The sequence below is a fragment of the Suricata suricatta genome, chromosome 1 (genome assembly GCF_006229205.1).
Source record: "Suricata suricatta isolate VVHF042 chromosome 1, meerkat_22Aug2017_6uvM2_HiC, whole genome shotgun sequence".
Taxonomy (NCBI): domain Eukaryota; kingdom Metazoa; phylum Chordata; class Mammalia; order Carnivora; family Herpestidae; genus Suricata; species Suricata suricatta.
The window spans coordinates 165,415,487-165,434,481 of NC_043700.1; the positions used below are offsets into that span (position 1 = coordinate 165,415,487).

Here is an 18,995-nt window from a genome sequence, read left to right on the forward strand (position 1 = left end):
AAGGAGATGGATGAGTGTGGCAACACGTGTGTGCGGTTTATAGTGTATGTGTGTGTGCATGTGAGCACACAGGTGAGTGTATGTTTATACATCTCTGTGTATAGAGATAGAAATTTTCCTTCCAGGAAAAAAGAAAAACTGGAAGGAAATACTCCCAAAATGTTCATAACAGTATTCTCTAGTGTTGGAACAAGAATCCTGGCTATGCCACCCGCTTATGACTTTAGGCAAGGCAACCTTGTGAATCTCCTTTCCTTTCCTGTAAATTGGGGCAACGAACCTACTTCCCAGAGGAAGTTTTGGGAGGATAAAACAAGTCAATGCTTGTGAAAGGCTAAGCATAAACCGCCTGGCTCATCACAGGCAATAAACAACTTCATTTTTCTGTTACTTTGTAGTTCTAAAGACACTGAGTATTTCTGTTTTCTTCATTCCAAGGACACCTGAAAAATATTGTAACTTTCCGGAAACATGCAAAAATAATACAAATCTTAACTAACAAAATGTTTCATTCCTTTTTTTAAAATTTTTTTAACATTTATTTATTATTGAGAGACAGATCATGAGCATGAGCAGGCAAGGGGCAGAAAGAGGGGGAGACACAGAATCCGAAGCAGGCTCCAGACTCTGAGCTGTCAGCACAGAGCTTGACACGGGGCTCGAACTCACAAACCACGAGATCATGGCCTGAGCCGAAGTTGGATGTTTAACCATCTGCGCCACCCAGGCGCCCCAACAAAATGTTTCTTAACAGGAAAATATTTGAAAACAGGAGTCTTCTTTTTCAATGTGTAACCAAATGGTATCTAAGTCCTTGGTTAATCTGTGGAAGGAAAGCTTATCTTTAAAATTCAGAGCCATATAAGTGTTTGATTTTTCATGTGATTTCATTAATTTTTCTGGTACTTAATAATCAAAACTAATCACTACTGATGCTGACAAGCCAGGATCGTGATGCTTTTGCATTAATGAAATGGTAATACTCATGTAATACCCCATTCATATCACATTGTTTTAGCTAAGGCTAACGCTTTAGGTTTTCCCATCTCAAAGCTTATGCGCTAGACATTAACAGGGTTTTTGGTAATTACTATTTTTTCTTTTAATTTTGTTGTTTCTTAGCGGCTTTTTAAATGATGAGTCTATAGGGCTTATTTAATAAGGTTTCTGTGAAAACTGATTTCAGAGTAGAGTGTTTTCCTAAGTTAAAAAGTCCCCACATTCTTTCCCTGATACTTCATGCTCCTTGCACTGCCTCATTTCACTAATAATAAAACATGAGATTTTCCCTATTTCAAGATACTTTTTTAAGAAAAGAAAACTTTGTGGCAGGGAATGGCAGATGTTATTCTATTTTTAATTTATTTCAAGCATGTCTGTTTTCTTACTGATTTGCTATCATCAGCATCAGGTCGCTGCAGCCCAATTTACTTTGTATTGTTACCTGCAGACTGTATAGAACGCGCATAATGTGAATTTGTTGCTTGGAGTGCTGCATAGCTAGTTTATTTTTATGTAGCTAACAAGAAGAAGGGGATTCTGTGTAGCATATCTTCCCTTTCCACTTAGAAAACCACCTTGGCTACTAAGATGTAAACACGGCAAACTCTATTACAAAAGCTGTTAAATGGGGCTAAACTCGACAGTCCTTCTTGCAGAGTGTATATCTCTGAGCCACGAAGGAGCCCTCAAACCCAGGAAAGTTTTTTATGATGTGATTAGTGCTTTTCCACCTGTCGCAAATAGAACATCTATCAAAAAGACGCCCTTCAAACAACTTTACTTGGAAACCACCACGTAAATTTGGTGTTTCTGTTGGCAGAAACAGAGCCTTAAAACCAACTAGGCCCCTATTCTAGGGCAAAGGGAAGAGTGACCCGTCTTTACTGGGCTGCATCAAACCACCGCTGGGGCTCAGTGAATGCCTCTCCTCCCACTTGAACCTGAGCTCTTGGGAAAGATCGTTCCTGCCGATCTTGCGGAGATGACGAGCCAGCAGGCGAACTTTATCAGTGGAATTGGGGAGTGATCTTTTCCAGAAGCAAAGAAGTTCGTGGATCTGTTCTGTGAGGTCACCAGGATTCTTCAGTTTGATGAGCTGGACGGTGCTGTGGCGAAGAGGGAGGGAGGAGGAGAGACGGGTGGCGTTTTCTTCGGAGAGCTCCTCTGCCAGCCAGTACAGCAAGCTGTCCCATAGGACTTCTGTCAAGCACACGGGGGACACGCAGTGTTAGGACTCTTTCCCCGGACGTGTGCTTATCTAACCCTCCGCACCTGCTCACAGGAAGTCTAAGGGCTCCCTGGTTTGGCCTCTGAACAGTGGAAAGCTTTGGGAACTCCCCAGCCCACTGTTGAAAGCCTTTGGATCCCTGCCATTTCTAGGGTCTTCTCCCGGAGGGAGCCACCTATTGCAGGGGACTAGAAACGGTTCTCAGATTTTAACTCCCCTGAGACCCAGAAGGCTTGTTGACATGGATTTTAGGTGCTGCCCCCAGAGACTCTAAGTAAAACTAGGGTATGGTAAAATTTGGCACTTTTAACAAGTTCCCAGGTGATGCTGTCACTGGGTGGGAAGGGGGAGGGGTCCTCAGCCATACTTGGAGTAAGTACCACCATGTGAAAGGGTACTTCCAGGTTCAGAACTATTTTTCTTAATTAGTACCAATCTGATACATAACTTGTACCAGCAGAGGGGTGCCTGGGTGGTTCAGACAGTTAAGCATCTGACTCTTGATTTGGGCTCAGGTCATGATCTCACAGTTTGAAAGATCGAGCCCCATGTTGGGCTCTGCCCTGACAGCACAAAACCTGCTTGGGATTCTCTCTCTCTCCCTCTCCTTCTCTGTGCCTCCTCTACTCTCACGCTAAATAAACAAACTTAAAAAAAATTATACCAGCTACATAGTCCTCTCACCACGGTCAAAGTATACACATACAAACTCCCCAAGACCCAACCCAAAAAGCAGTTCTGTGTAAGGTCCTGTACACCAACACTTCCCCTGACCTTTGCACTATTTACAACCACAAACATCTCCTCTGAACATATCCTGGATTTCAGCATGCCTCTTCCCTTACCCTGGGAAGGTGGTTAAGCCCACCACCTAAACTCATGACTCCATTTTTCTATTGTTTGGTTGCTGTTTGTTTTTTCATTGTGTTACTCCAAGCCATCACTCCTAGGGAAACCCCTAAGCACTCCTGTTCTCCTGCTTCCGAGCTCCAGCCCTGCCTGCACCACTCTCCAGCTGACTCCTGTCTGATCTGATGTCAATAAAGCATTCTGCATCTGTACTTTCATTCAATCATTCCTTCCATCTACCTACTCACATAAATTGCACATAAATTTACACTATGCACAGCCACTCTGCTGTGAAAGCTACTCAGGAAATGGAGCCACCATATTCTCACTCTCCATTGTCACTTTCAAACCAACATTTTGCTTCCATCATGCAATATTCTCATGCTACAAGAGTAGGCCTTCCTCTCCCAGTCCACAGCGTTTATCTCCTGCCATTGGCCAGTGGCATTCGAAACCCTTTTGATAATGAGTCACACCTCCAACCACAGGGTTCCTTAATCTTGTCAGCATCGGTGACCTGTGCTGTGACTCCACATGGGAAACTGATGCTCATGGCCAATCCTTCTGTTTCATCCACCTCCATGGCCTCAGCTTCTCAATATTACTACTGACCACTATCTTCTAAACTGCCACAGCTTCTGTTCTTTTGCTCCTGCTTAATACACTTCCTGCTCCTGTCACTCATACAGTGAGGCCTTCAGTGCCCGTCACTCACCTCTCCTGGGTTGCACATACCTTGTACTCTCAGAAACACAAGTTCTTCCTCACGAGCAACTGTGCGCACCAATGATGGTCTCGCATCCACCTTACAATCGAATGTCCTTTTTAGCTTTCATTGTGATCAGTTTATCAATCTCCAATCCTGCTTTACTCCTCTCGCACTCAACTACTGAGATGGCCAGGGGCATGAAACGATGCTTCCTGTCATCAACTAACCCTGAGATTTTTACACTATTCAAGCCATTATAGCAGCTAACAAACCCATTAGACAGCTTGTCTAGCATCCTTAAACCCAAATCTCACTCACCCTGTTTCACTCAGTAGATGTCTGTTTCTCCTAATTTACCCAAAGCCATTTGACCTGAGTTCTCATAAACCTCACTTTCTTACAAAATCCCACTCCTCCACGTTGGCCTCCCCCCACCCCCGGTGTTTTCATCAAGTGATTTCCCTTCACATCTGGTCCTTTAATCTCCTCCACCCCAGATTTTCTTCCCAGGCTTCAAGTTTCTCCTTTCTTTGCTTCTCCTGCTGTTTCAAGCTACTGGGCTTTCTCCCTTTCCCTACAGCCATGAAATATTCTTATACCTAATATAAACTTGATGATACATATTGATCACTTGAGCTCACCCTTTAAGCCCTTGCTTTATGGGTTATATGCTGTCTGTTAAAACTATGGAATCCTTTCTTTCTGATCTTCCTAGCATCCTCCTAATTACATCTCACAGCAAACAGTTCTCAATCTGCATCTTCTCTGATTTCCAGGAAGCATTTCACTCCTTCCCCTGCATTCTGAGGCCTGCCCTGGTTCTCCGCCCCCTCTCTCTTTCCTTTTTATTGACTCTCTTCCTCCTGATTCTGCTGAATTACTACTTCCTCTATTTGGCTTTTTCTTTTCTGTCCTCTCCCCTGAATGAATTCATCAACATTTACTTTCATAACCATTTCCTCTAATGTGAAATATCCCAGCCCTGGTGTATCTTCATCTTTGGCTTTGTTTCCCTAAATCTTGGTATAGCATTTGCAGTATTCATTAACGAATTATCTTTACCAGTATATATCACAGCCAATCTGAGCTCCACCTTTCTAAAGTCACAAACAGCACTGGCCTATTTCTGTCTACACCTGATCCTTCCTTTCACTCTATGGACTTGTTAGTGAATACGACCACTCAGCTGAGTAAGCTAAAACATGTCATATTATTCAAATTTCTCAATGCCTATTTCTTAACCCCCACACCCATGTCCCAACTCTAAATATAGCTCAGATATTTCCCCTCCTGACCATCCTTGCCGACAATCTCAGTTATGCCAAACCTCTCTTTTCTGGAATATTGCAAGAACCAGGAGTCTAACTCATATCCTTGCTACCAATTTTGGCCCCCGCTTAGTCCTCCATCAACTCCTAGATGGTTTCACTTTCTAATCTGATTTTACCCATTCCTTGTTAAAAAGTGTCGTGGTTTCCTCCTACTGTCTGAACTTCTTAATTTGGCATTTAAAACTTCTAGATTTATCCTGCTCTAACCTCATCTACCATCGTCCTTCCTGCGGCAGCTTGGTTTTGAGACACCGCACACTGTCACACCCAGGACTTCCTAGTATGTATAGGAAGGATCATTATGACCTTGTTCTCTCTGGCTGTTGTTGACAATATGGTAGAGGGAACACTTTTCCATGGGCATCAAATTCTTCAACCATGAACACTATTAAACTTACCAGGATTTCATCTACTACGGTTGCTTTTAGATTTGTTGTTGGGTTTTCTTGGTTTGGACTTTGGTATGTTTAGTTTTGTTTTGTTTTTGCTACATCATCTGCTCTTTCTTTGAAAACAGTTTTTATTGCCTCCGAGAGGGTGCAAAACACTAAGGTTTATGCCTATCCTCACTCTTAATGTAATTCAGCAAAGCCTGAACATTTTCTGTACAAATCCACAAAGGTAACCCCTGAATGGAATGCTATGCCATCAGCGGTAGGCCTAAGACAGTAGTCAAAACATACTCACTTATTCTTTTGAAGGCCAGTAAAATATTGCTTTAGTGGCCATTAACATTATAAAATGAATTGTTTCAAAGCCTGAAGCAGAATAAAAATGTCAAATTCTAAACTGAAGTCTTTATCACTGTTATGTAACTGAATTATGCATAACCACGATCAACTCCTAGATGTTTCTCTCCCTTTTGTGGTTTCATACAATATACTTCTATTTAAAATCTACTGCCCTCAAATGTAGAGCTGAAGTGACCACATTTTGATTCATATTTAATAGTCAACATTTCAGAACAAACTGTAGTTGGTTATTTGCCAAAAGAAGTAATTACTAGGTATTTTTGTAAAATAATACTTAGCAGTGTTCATATTTCTTGTAGATTTTAACAATTTGAATTACCAACCACATTTGAGAATGTTTTGGTTTATATGCACATGACTTCCAAAGGGAAACTCATTGATATATTTTTTTATGATTAATTGCAAAGTCATTTCCTCTATCCTTTTTTATATAATGATTCATATACATATAAAGTATAAGAGAAAAATAGCACGACTGTAATGAGGACAGAGCAAAGATTTCTTACCTATAGGATCTGTAGAAATTCTTTTGGTACTTTGTGGACGGTTGATTAATTTTTTATGCTATTGGAGGAAAGGGACACAGAATAAGCAGAAGAAACCATTCATTTGTGAACAAGCTACAGATAAAAATCCTTCTGAATCTCACTGCTATTTGAGAAGAGTAGTGAACTGCACACTCTGCAAAAATAGATTGCGTATTTGTGCATGCTCAGCAATTGCTTTCCAATGATAAAGCAAAATATATTAACCCAAATCTTTCAGCAAATTTAAGGCTACATATTTAAATAATATTATAGCAATCACATTAACTCTGAATAAAAAATTTTCCAACTAAAATTTGAAACTGTTAAAAATAAAATACAATAAAATAAATTTGAAACTCTTAAAAGCAGGAAACACAGAGCAAGCTACCTCTATGCAACAAATGTAGTATTTGTAAAAGTCCTCGTGGGGAAGGCACTCTGCCCAGCTCTCAGTACAGGGCCTGGGTACTCATGCGGTAATTTTTGTAAATGAATGAATGAATCAGTGTGCATACATGATGCTAAAAATAATCATGTTTTTTTGAGCAGATATTATTCTACAGCCCATATTTTTTCAAGAATATTCAAGTATATAATCATTACTTCTCTCCACTGTCTGCAGAACAGTTTGTTCTCAGTTAATATGGGATCATGGAAATAGCATAAAAGATAAAGTAACAACATCTGGATTTGCAAAATTGCTCAGTGCTCTGTATAATTTATTTACTTCTCCTGTCTCAGCTCTGAAAGGTGATTTATTTTTTAAAAATCTCAAAACCTATATACAGCTGTTCAGAACAGCTTTGTTTGTGTCAGTCCCAAACTGGAAACACCTAAAAGTTTCTGCAGCGGTGATTGGTCACACAGACTAAGGCACATCCACACTGTGGGATGCTATTCCGTAATGAAAGGGTCACAAAGCATTGATACAGGCAACAGCTTGCATAGACCACAAGGAATTATGCTGAGTAAAAAACTACAGTCTTAAAAGATCATATATTCTATGATTCCATCTATTTGGCATTCTTGAAATTAAAGAATTATAGAGATGTAGAATAGATTAGCAATTTCCAGGAGTTACATGATAGTAGAAGACAGCCAAAAGGGATTAGCACAAGGGAGATCTTTGTGGTTCTGTATCTTGAATGCAGTGATTACACAATCTACACATGTGATAAAATGTGCCTAGAGCAGTGCCTAGAACTGTACACACCCATTGTATCAATGTCAACTTCTGGATTTTGACATTGTGCTATAGTTATTGAAAATGTAACCACTGAGGAAAACTGGGTAAAGAATACCCCAGACCTCTCTGTACTATACAATTTTCCAACTTCCTATGAACCATAATATTTTCAATAAAATCTTTTCCTTTCATAGAGCAAATTTAAATGCCTTTTAATTATTTGGAAAATACAGACAATACTGAAGGAAAAAATACCTTCCGCAAATAATTTTCCAAGTTTCATGTAGGTTTTTAGAAGGTTGTCTGTAAAACCTGACATAGATTTACATATGTGCACAAGCATTTGTGACAGAAACTGCTACAGTAGGATTTACAAGTTTTGGATGCACACAGTGTAAAGAATATTTCAGTGATCCTACTTAAGGTGCTGGTATGAACAATAAAGTTGTTGATAAGCTAGTATTTCCCATTGATACTGTCAAAATGGTCAAAATAATACACATATAAAATTATATATACTAATATATTGGGAGCCATAAAGAATTTTAGAAAACCAAGACTGGTAATCAAAGTTAATTTTTAATGATGATGTATTCATACAATATTCAATGGCACCAATTTTTGTTGTGAAAATATCATTAGTTATAAATGCCTCACTCCTATAAGAATACACTCAAGGCAAATGCCTCTGCTATTTAATATAAGGGTTGAAATTTTTCTTATATTTGAATATATTCCTCTCTAAACTACTGAATTGCCAAGTGCCTGGTCAAAGGCAATCTTCACATATTTTCAAAATAAAAAATTTTTTAAAACACTTCACAGCAATGATATAAGGATAATCTAAGTGTGTTATGCTAACACGTAGCACACTGTCTGGTCCACAGAAAGATTTCAATACAAGTGTATTAAATCTGAATGTCACATTTTGTAAGTATTCTTGTCATATAGATCATATAAACCTGTATATAAATTTTCCATTAAGAAATTTTAATGGGAGGGGTGTCTGGGTGGTTCAGCAGTTAAATGTCCAACTTTGGCTCAGGTCAAAGGTCAGGCTTAGGGTTCTTGTGTTTGAGCACCCCATCAGACTCTCTTGCTGACAGATCAGAGCCCTGAACCTGCTTGGGATACTTTGTCTCCCTCGGTGTCTGCCCCTCTATATCTCTCTCAAAAATAAATAAACATTTTAAAGAAGTTTTAATGAGAGGAAATTAGGAAATAACATAAGAACAACAAAAGTTCAAGTATACTAATACTGTAGAACTGCAAATTAAGTGCACATAACTTTTGAAACATCAACTATGTGCTTAAACCTCTCAAAAAAATTAAGAAATAGCAATTTAAATAGTGAAACAGATTCTATATTTCCCATCAAAGGCCGTATCGCCTGCATTAAGCCAGGGACAAGAGATACTGTTTTTTATTTGTATAAATAACTCCACTCCACCCCCAGTCAGTCTTTCTTCAGAAATGACTCATAGCATCTTGATGCACTAAGGGTGATTCTAGTGTTTAAATATATGTATTATTTTCACCAACGTGAAAATTCAAGCCAAGTCCTTCTTTTGGGGCTCAACCCTAGAATCAGTGGATTGTAGCAGCCTGGAATCTCTGGCTCTTGGACACTTGAAGGCAGGAGGCTGGGTCTCCCACGTGGCCTCTTTGTCAGGGATTTTTAGTGCTCTCTTCCCTTCCCTTGCCCTTTCTTACCCTCCTCCTCCTCCTCCTCCTCCTCCTCCTCCTCCTCCTTCTTTTTGCATGATTTTTGTCTGTGCATTATTTTTGCTTGCTCATCATTTTTCGAATCTTACTGGTGCCCATGGTCAGCTTCTGGCTGAACAGGGGAGCCTCTGCTTGCCCCACGTAGCGTCCCCTCCCACAGATCCCTTGTGTCTATGTGTGGCTCCCTGGATGCCTTCCCTGGTGGCATTGTACTTTTCTCTCTTCCCTGTTCCAGTCCAAAGGTGTCATTCTGTTGCATCTTCTCAGGTTCTACTATTTGCTAAAGGAAGGCTTGCTATTCCTCTAAGGGAACCTGCTTATATATTAATATTGTATATTTTTATTTTGCTGAATACAATTTCGTAAATGCCATCTTCAACATGTCACTCCTCAGGAGATTGTTGGCAAAATCCAAACCTGGCTCCCAAGATCTCCATAGTACACATTTACCATGTAAAATGGTGTAGTGAGGTGTGGGTAGCAGTTTTCCCTTCCCTATTAACCTCTCAAAGGCATCAGTATAAAATTACTACTAATTCAAATATATACAGATGTGTCTTGTTTATACTGCTAAGTGCAGCGCAGACCTCATTAAATTAAAAGTGGTTAAAAATTTTTTGGAACCAAAGAAGGCATTTCAAGCCTGAAATGGGTATTCAGTCTTGAGTTTTATAGGCCACTATTGTTAAGACTCAATTACTGACTATTCTTTCCATCGGTACCTGAGTACAACCCTGTTACTAATTCTTAAAAGTAAGCATACTATTATTTATTTATTTATTTATTATTTTACCCAACATTATTTCCAATAGCACCTTCAAAAGTTTCCCTTCATTGTGCTTTTCACCACTCTAAGAACTTGCCATGATTAGTCTGGGCTCTATTTGTTAGATTGTAATGTCTTTGGGAAACAGTAAGGTATCTTGTTCCTATATGAATTCTTCACAATGCTGGAAATGGTATTGCATGCAGAGGGTGGTGTAAACTGTTTATGTGATATCTTCTCTTGATTTGAATGATCTGCTACAAATCCTACCATATTTTTAAGGCACCAAATGCCACTTCTTTTATCAACTACTGTAGTCCCTGATTTCTTATTTGAGAACTTTTACACTATCAATTTATCTTTTAACTTAATATTATATTGTGTTGTTAGTGCCATTCATATATGCCTGTTTTCCCTTACCAATGAGGCTTTCAATACTTTATTGTATCCTTTTTCTTTTTCAAGCAAATGAATAGTTTTATTAACATGGCAACATTTTTTCCCTCGTGGTATGGTTTGATTCCAAATATTTGTCAGTTCTGCTCCATAATTGAACATATGGCTGGACTACTTATGGACTTAAGAAAGCTTGAAGATACCTATTCTCTTTCCATTGTAGGGTCCAATGTAGACAGTCCTCACTTTTCTTCTCCAAACCCTCAAGGCCCTTTGTAAATACTTCTCTCATTTGATACTCAGAATCCCCCAAAATGCATCAGGGTCTTCCATCAACTTGTAGAGAATACCAAGATCTCTTGTGTCACACACAGACCCAAAGTTCCAGGGAGCTATTTAGTTACATGAGAAAGATCAAAGAACCTCAACATTTAGAAATAACCAAAGCCCGGGAACAAATGCAACTCCTGCAAGAGCTTACAATCTAGGCCCTAATTCTCTTATGTGAGAGCATTTTCCTAATAAAAGCTACTTCCCCAAACAAAACATTTAACATCCAAAATGCACATTGAAGTCATCAACTATAGACAATAACAGAAACATAGTATAACTCAGGACAGCATGTAGACAGAGAAGGAAATAAAGAGGGGGGAAAGAGAGAGAGAGTGAGAGAGAGAGAGAATGGGAACAAAAGACTCTCTAGTTTCAGCTTCTTGAGGGTGTCAGCCGATCTCTGTCAGTTGACCAGAATCCACTGGCTGTAAACTGCTGATTCTCAAAGATGATTTACTTTCTTTTCTCTCTTTCCTAGACTAGGTTGAGCAATATCTCACTGCTGTCTTTAGAATCTCCTTGGCCTTATCTTTGGCTTTTGCATTTAGTCACTGAATTCTCAATTCCATCTTTTGGATTCTAAAGATGATTCAGAGTACTTTCCTCAAAGGCCTTCAGTTGGGTTTTTATTTGGACAAGCAGACAGCCCATTTTCTGCAACTTGTTCTGCATATAAGCTCTCCACTGAACTCTAGTGTGAGACGTAATACCCTTCTGCACCTTGCTGACGATTAGAAGCAGAAATTGCTTGACGTCTTCCTTAGACTCCAGCACTTCCACTCTCTCTGGTTCTGGCAGTTTGATGATATCCAATGGTTGCATCTTCTTGCTTCTCAAAAACTATAGTAACAATGTAAGTAGAGAAGCATCAACAAAATGGAGACCTAGCTGTCAACCAGAGCTCTGCATGACTGCGCCTCTGTTTAAATAAACTTTTAGATCCTTGATGGAGGTGCTTCTTCCCAGGGTGTTATGTGAGAAAACCAAAGCTTAGATAATACCTGTGTCCCTATAAGTGTTCTGCTTGACCAGAAATTCAGTACATCCACCTAGCCAATCCCCAAAGGGCGAGCCAACTCTGGGTCTCTCACCTTAAACAAGATTGGTGCTGTGGCCCCAGCCAATCAGATACCTTCCATTTGTCTCTATTTATTTAATTCATCCTATAGAATCTCCTTGCCCCCACCTCATTTGGTAGTTCTCTGAGACTGTCTACTTCATGAAGAATTAAATAAGGTTTATATCACCTCAGTTGTCTTCTTTAGTCATTTTTAACATTTCTTCATGGACATGCTGCTCATAGAAATTATTATATCCTTTTCTGTATCTTCTTTTGTATCAGTACTCATATTTACCGAATGGTTGCCACACCATACCCTCAATAAATACATGATGGCCATGAAGACTCTTTGTGAACAATCATAAGGATTGTTATCATCATAAATGTAAGGTGTGCAGTTTCAGCTGAGACCGGGGCTGCTCCGCCATGTTTTTATGTAGCCCTGAAGATTTATCCACTGCTTCCTACAGAGGATCCTTCAAACTTTTACCAGACTTGCAGGACCTCTACTTCTCCCCTATTTGCCACTCTCTCAGCTAGGGGATTTATCTTCTCACTGAGAAAATAAAGCAATAGTTCTCAAACCCTAGTGTTCATGAAAATTACTCTGGAGAAAAAAGCAAAAATAAAAAAGTTAATAGCTTTATTCAGGTGGTCTCGGATAAGGCCATACTTATAACAAGCAAACTGAATGTTTCTGATACTAAAGTTAGGTGGCTGAGCTTAGAAAAACATGATCATGTAGGACCTACCTCAATCATCATCTTGTTCCCCAAATATACCCTAATGAATGCCCAGAAGAATGAAAGAAATACCTTTATCCCAAAAATGTGATTTCTCATATCATATCAGGACCAAAGTGAAATGCTGATTGCTTCTTACCTAGGGAACACTATAGGAATATAGTAATGATAGTTTCTAATTCATAAATTACCTTGCAGGTGTCACACAGATGACTTAGCACTGGTGCCCAGCATCTCATCCAGAAGCTCTAGCTTCTGATGGTCCTTTCCAAGTGTTTCTGGCATAGGCTTTACTCTCTTGCTAGCCACAGTGTTGCCCTAGGCACCCCCACAATGCTCAGCCAGACAATGTAGCTCATCTGTGTTTCTTTTGTAGGCACAACTATTTCCCTTCCTGGCCCTGCCATGCATGTGCCATGATGGCTTCTAGCCATACTGCACTTGTGCTCCAGACATATCATACAGGCACATTGTTGGACATCAGTGGTCACCACAGGTTTGTTCCTCTGCTATCCTGCCATTGTTCTACCAGATCACGACTTCCTCCCCATGCAGCTCATAGTTTTTCCCAGTTTTCTCCTAAGCAAAACAATTCTCCACTAGTGACCACCGTAACCCCTCCTGGTATGTATGTACACTGTGTGGTAAAATGTGATAGGATGAAAAAGTGGCTCCATTCTGTTACATGACAGTAATGTGATGTTGATTGTGCCCTGATGTGTCACAGAGGTCAGTGAAAGAAGTCTTCTGTTTTTATTTTTATTTCTTTTTTTTTTACTTTTTTTCTAATGTTTTATTTATTTTTGAGGGAGAGAGGGAGAGAGAGAGTGTGAGCAGGGGTGGGTCAGAGAGAGAGGGAGACACAGAATCCGAAGCAGGCTTCAGGCTCTGAGCTACCTGTCAGCACAGAGCCCGACGTGGGGCTCGAACCCATGAACCGTGAGATCATGACCTGAACTGACTGAGCCACCCAGGAGCCCCAAGAAGTCTTCTGTTTTTAAATTAAAACCTTTCCCTTTAGGACACAATCATGTATCCAAGGGGCTGAACTGAGAAATCCGATTTCACTAATAGCTATAGCACTCTCTTCTGATAGCATCGGATGCTTTAAATATATATATTAATATTCTCTATATTTAACAGAGAGTATCTGATATATATTTATATGTACCTAATAAAATATATTTATATAATTAATATACAGTTGACCCTTGAACAACTTGGGTTTGAATTACATGGGTCCACTTATACATGGACTTTTTCAATAAATACAGTACAGCTCAGTAAATGTATTTTCTCTTCCAAATGATTTTCTTAATAACATTTGTCTTTCCCTAGCTCCCTTTATTGTATGAATAATTATATAATACACATACAAAATATGTGCTAATCAACTGTTTATATTATCAGTAAGGCTTCTGATCAACAGTAGGCTATTAGTAGTTAAGTTTTGGGGCACCTGAGTGGCTCAGTTGGTTAAGCGTCCAACTCTTGACTTCGACTTAGGTCATGATCTCAAGGTTCTGTGGGATCAAGTTCCATGCTGCACTCTGTGCTGACAACATGGAGCCTGCTTGGGACTCTCTCTCTCCCTCTCTCTCTGCCCTTCCCCTGCGTGCATGGGCACATACACACTCTCTCACTCTCAAAATAAACATTATAAAAAGTTTCATGTGGATTGTCAGCTGTGCAGGGGATAGCACCGCTAGTTCCCACATTGTTCAAGGGCCAGCTGCATATAAAGATACATGTGTGTTTTTAGGCAAATTTACTCTGACCCCTGCAAATGGAGTTCTATCAAGTTATATCTCATTTACTCAATTATTTTAGACCCAGTGAACACAGTGGATTTCTTACCTAGAAAATAACTCAACATTCACATGAACAATCTTCTGGGCTGGTAATTGAGCCTGCTTCAGAGTTATTTACGAATTCTTTTCTTCTTGGTTATCTCATGTCTCTTTGCCAAAAGCACCGTGAGGAAAATGAAGGAGCTCTTATTGGTTTCCTCTGTGATCCGTGGAAACCAGGATAGCAAAGAACCAGAGTGGTTGAGGTCTTAAGGCTGAGACCTCAGGGGGGACTGAGTGGAGGGCTGAACCAGGCTCCAGTTAACTCCAAACCTGGTGCTTTCTTTCTCTAATACAAAGCTGCTCAAGCATACGGCTCTCGGGTAAGACTGGACTTCAACTCCCAACCTCTGTAAATTATTGGCTCCTGAGAGTCAATTTATGCCTTAGTTTCCTAAACTTTAAATTTGCTATCATGATCTTATCTATTTCTTAGATTTATAATGAATTTTAAGTGAAATAAAATAATGAACTTTGGTTGAAATAAAATAGAATAGCTTAGCTGAGTTACTTGGACATAACGGGCAACAAACTTGATTGTTTTTGTCAGACCACTCTTGACAGAAATGGAGAACCACTCTGCATGCAGAGAGGCTTTGTAAACCTCCAAAATTCCAATATAGAGATGACTGTCCAAGGATCCATTTGTAACTAAAGCTAGTCCTGTAAGTATAGCTTTACATATAGCAAGACTTGATCTGAGTGTTACCATTATGCAAAAACACTGGAGACCGTCCCTTTCCCTGTGGTCTCACAGCCAACTTGGGCTCGGTCACTACTGACCATCTAGTCTCTGACAAGGCTTAGACGGAAGCATGTTTCAGCTGTGGTCAGGAGTCACCCTCACTATATTGTGCTTTCAGGACGCTTAGGATGGTGCTGGTGCTCACTAAGTTAACTCTAGAAACGTGTGTGGAAACCAGAGTGAGAGAGAATACAGAGCAAACAACTGCCATGTTGGATTGGTTTTAGGACTGATTTGCTTGATAACTTAAGTCACCATTGTGCACTCCCTTCATAGCCTAGGACAAACTTGCATCAAATTAGGAAGGAAGTTCAGCAAGGATGCTGGGGTGAAATTCCTACAGGGATCACCACAACAATCTACAAAACCTAATATGAAATTTAAAAAAGAGGGGAAAGTCAGAGCAACTATAAATCAATCCCACTATTTCACACATATTTTGAAGCGCTAAGTGAAACTGTGATACAATACGACAGTAGCTTTGAATCATATAGCAATATCCTATTTTAAATTGTATCCTATTTAAATTGTAGTGCTAATGCTTAGGGCACCCACGATAATACTGTTGCTATTAGGAAGATATAAAAATAATAAAAGGTAGTGATTTTCTCTTTAATTTCCACCTGTCTGCTGGTTTGGCTGGAGGTTGGGGGCAGGGTGGGTGGCCTCTACTGTGGAAGCTGTTCTTACGTAAAGTAACTGTGGAAACTTTCTGACATTTGAAGCCTCCATCTAACATCAACCAGTCCTGCAGATCAGTGTGAGTCAGTGAAAGATAACAAACAAAAATGTCATGCTGATGTTATTTTTTTTTAATTTACTCTAAGGCACTTTTGCATAAAGAGACTTTCTCTGGTTAATTATTATGATATCTTGTGGCAACAACTCCTCCATCCAGACTTAACCCCCAAACCCTTCCCACCCCCATACATATATTACAGACATTTCTGGTAAATCGGTCATTTATTTTGTAGTTAGAAGATATGTAAGTGAAAGTATATGAATAATAATAGATCAAGGAAGTATATATAATTAGAATGTTTCTGAGTATCTTTAGCACAGATTTTATCAGAAGCCTTTAAGATAACATAACTAAGTACTGGTTTTCACTGCTTACTCTTACTCTGTATTTATCTTGTACAGAGGCCTCTGCAACTGAGTAATTACTGCCATTTGCTTAAGTTGAGTTCTTTTATTGCCTCATAATAGTAAACTGTATATTCTCAATCATTATAATGGACAACTTCTATAAAGTTCTTAATGGCTTTCCTTTGTAAATAAGTTACATTGAAAATTGATCAAAGAAGTAATATGGTACAAAAGATTAATGTTAGCATAAAACTTTGTGCTGCGGCTGTAGGTCCAACATTACTACAAATCAAATCAGAGCTAATACCAGTGTTGAACAAGGATTTACTGGCATAAACTGGGCTATACTTCCAGTTTCCAGTCAGGCATGTCAGAAGCCGAAAATTGCCACTCTGTTCTAACACATGAAAAAAGCTGAACAAACTGAAAAATCAACTCTTTTTAGGTCCAACAGACAAGTGAGGTCACAGGACAAACCTCTGTCCCCAAAATTGAAGAGACTGACTGATGAATACAGAATATCACAATTTACTAGAGCAGAAACCCATGACCAGAAACTGCCTCTAGATCCAGTGCCAGGTAAGGAAGCCTGAACCATAACTGAAAAATTCCTGGAGGCTTAATGTGAACAAATTTAAGAGTTAAACACTTCAGAGGGAGCCAGTGAAGGGGGACTCACACACTTTAGGGAATTTTATCTCCAGGAGCTCAACCAAGTTCTCATAGTGAAAGCTAAGAAAAATCCCCCACTGCTTTCAGCAGGGAGAGGGGAAAATGAACCATCTTGAAACATACTAGAGAGTTCTGTTCTACTTAACAAAGTCTATCCTTAGTGGAAACGATATAGCCAGAGACTAATCTGCTGAGGTTTTATTAGAGCATAACTGACCCTAGGGAAGGGAAATACTCAACTCCAGGTACCTCTAACTTTCTTTTTTATTTTTAATTGTTCCTTTTTTAATTTTAATTTTAGCTTCTTTATTTATTTTTATTTCAGGAGTAGAATTTAGTGATTCATCTCTTACATATAACACTCAGTGCTCATTTTAACAAGTACCCTCCTTAATGCCCATCACCTGTTTAGCCCATCCCTCTACCCAGAACTTCTCCAGCAGCCCTCAGTTTGTTCTCTGTATTTAGGAGTCTCTTATGGCTTGCCTCCCTGATCCCTGTAACATCCTGGGCTGACAGCGCAGAGGCTGGCGCCTGCTTCAGATTCTGTGTCTCCCTCTCTCTCTGCCGCTCCCCTGCTATGCTTGCTCTCTCTCTCAAAATTAACATTTTTTTAAAAAAACCTGTATTTTGTAGGTTAAAAAGAGTACTTTTGAGAAAAATAATAAGTACTGGCAGCTATTATTTTGAGCACTTATTACATACAATGTCCTGCTTTAAGTGACCTGACAGAACACAGTGTTCCACATCAGAGATTTTGTGTTAGAGACATGAGAAAATGTGCTAACACTAACCTGAGATCTACTCAGAAGATCTGGGAAAGGATTAGAAAGAGAATGACTCCTTCACCATGTGAATCCATTTTATGTAAAGCTGATGTGTTATCATCCACAAAAAAGAAAAATCTCTTGCAATTCAAAAATTTGGAAAAAAAGCAGTATAACTGATCACTCCCTTTCATTGGCTAGGAATCATATCTTTTGCTGTAAATATATGTGGAACGTATTTTTGTCCTTTTAAAACTGTAGAGGATATTTTGAAGATACCTGAGTTTTAAATTCTGCCTCAGAAGCAGAAAAGTTCCAAATTAACAAAGGAAACCATCATCCTAGGCTATGGCTGCTCTATTCCAAAACTTAGTTTCAAGAAAAGGTACAACCAGTCTGGCTCCTTGAAAGGTCTAGAATTGCCAAACCCCGAAGTGGCAGAGGACATGAGAGGCAACGACATCGTAATAAAGTGGCAGACGTAGCGTAAGCAATGATCTGGCTTGCTCAAGAAACAAGGGGAAATGGAACAGCATGAAACAGGAATGACTTTGAAGTGGGTCCTAACACAGCCTCTGGCCCTTGAAGTTGTGCAAGTCTAGGCAAGTCATCAAAATTATCTTACTGCACTCCCTGAGACAGAAACAATGGTTCCTACCTCCAAAGTCTGCTCGGAGGGTAGTTTGAAATAAAGCCTGCAAAGGACATGGGCTACACTGAAAATTCAGCCAATTGTAACAGAGACACACAGAAATGCAATGTTTGGCCATCTCTTGAAACTTGTTTTTGAACAAATTAACTATAAAAAGAGAAAATTGAGTTAGGTAAATAGAAAACATGGGCTGGGCAGTAGATGCTATCAGGTAATAATTGTTAATATATTGGGTGTAGCAATGGTATTGTGGGGTTTTTTTAAGTCCCTACCTCTTAGGATATATATACAGAATTATTTACAAGTAAAGTGACTTAGTATCTGTGATTTGCTTTAAAATATTCAAACAAAAAAACCCAGGAATATTAGAAGAAACAAGAATGGCAGAAGATGATGGGCTGATGTAAATTCATTGTGTATTTTCTCTCTGTGTGCTTATGAGAATCCCCACCCCTTGCTTTGTGTTGGTGGTTTATAACTCAGCTCCCTTCAAATTGTCTCTACACACACTTTTATTTATTTATTTTTAAATAGTTTATTGTCAAATTGGTTTCCATACAACACCCAGTGCTCTTCCCCACAAGTGCCCTCCTCCATCCCCACCACGTCTTTT

General features: G+C 39.4%; 1 protein-coding gene across 1 annotated transcript in view; it reads right to left on the bottom strand.

Annotated features, from left to right (window-relative positions):
- Positions 1–696: 696 nt before the first annotated feature.
- DTHD1 (death domain containing 1) overlaps positions 697–18,995 on the bottom strand; it is a 65,388-nt gene continuing 47,089 nt past the window's right edge. Inside the window, 3 exon segments of the mRNA XM_029947641.1 lie at positions 697–1,924; positions 1,927–2,202; positions 6,378–6,435. Coding sequence (XP_029803501.1) covers positions 1,884–1,924; positions 1,927–2,202; positions 6,378–6,435 — 375 coding nt within the window. The 3' untranslated portion in view covers positions 697–1,883.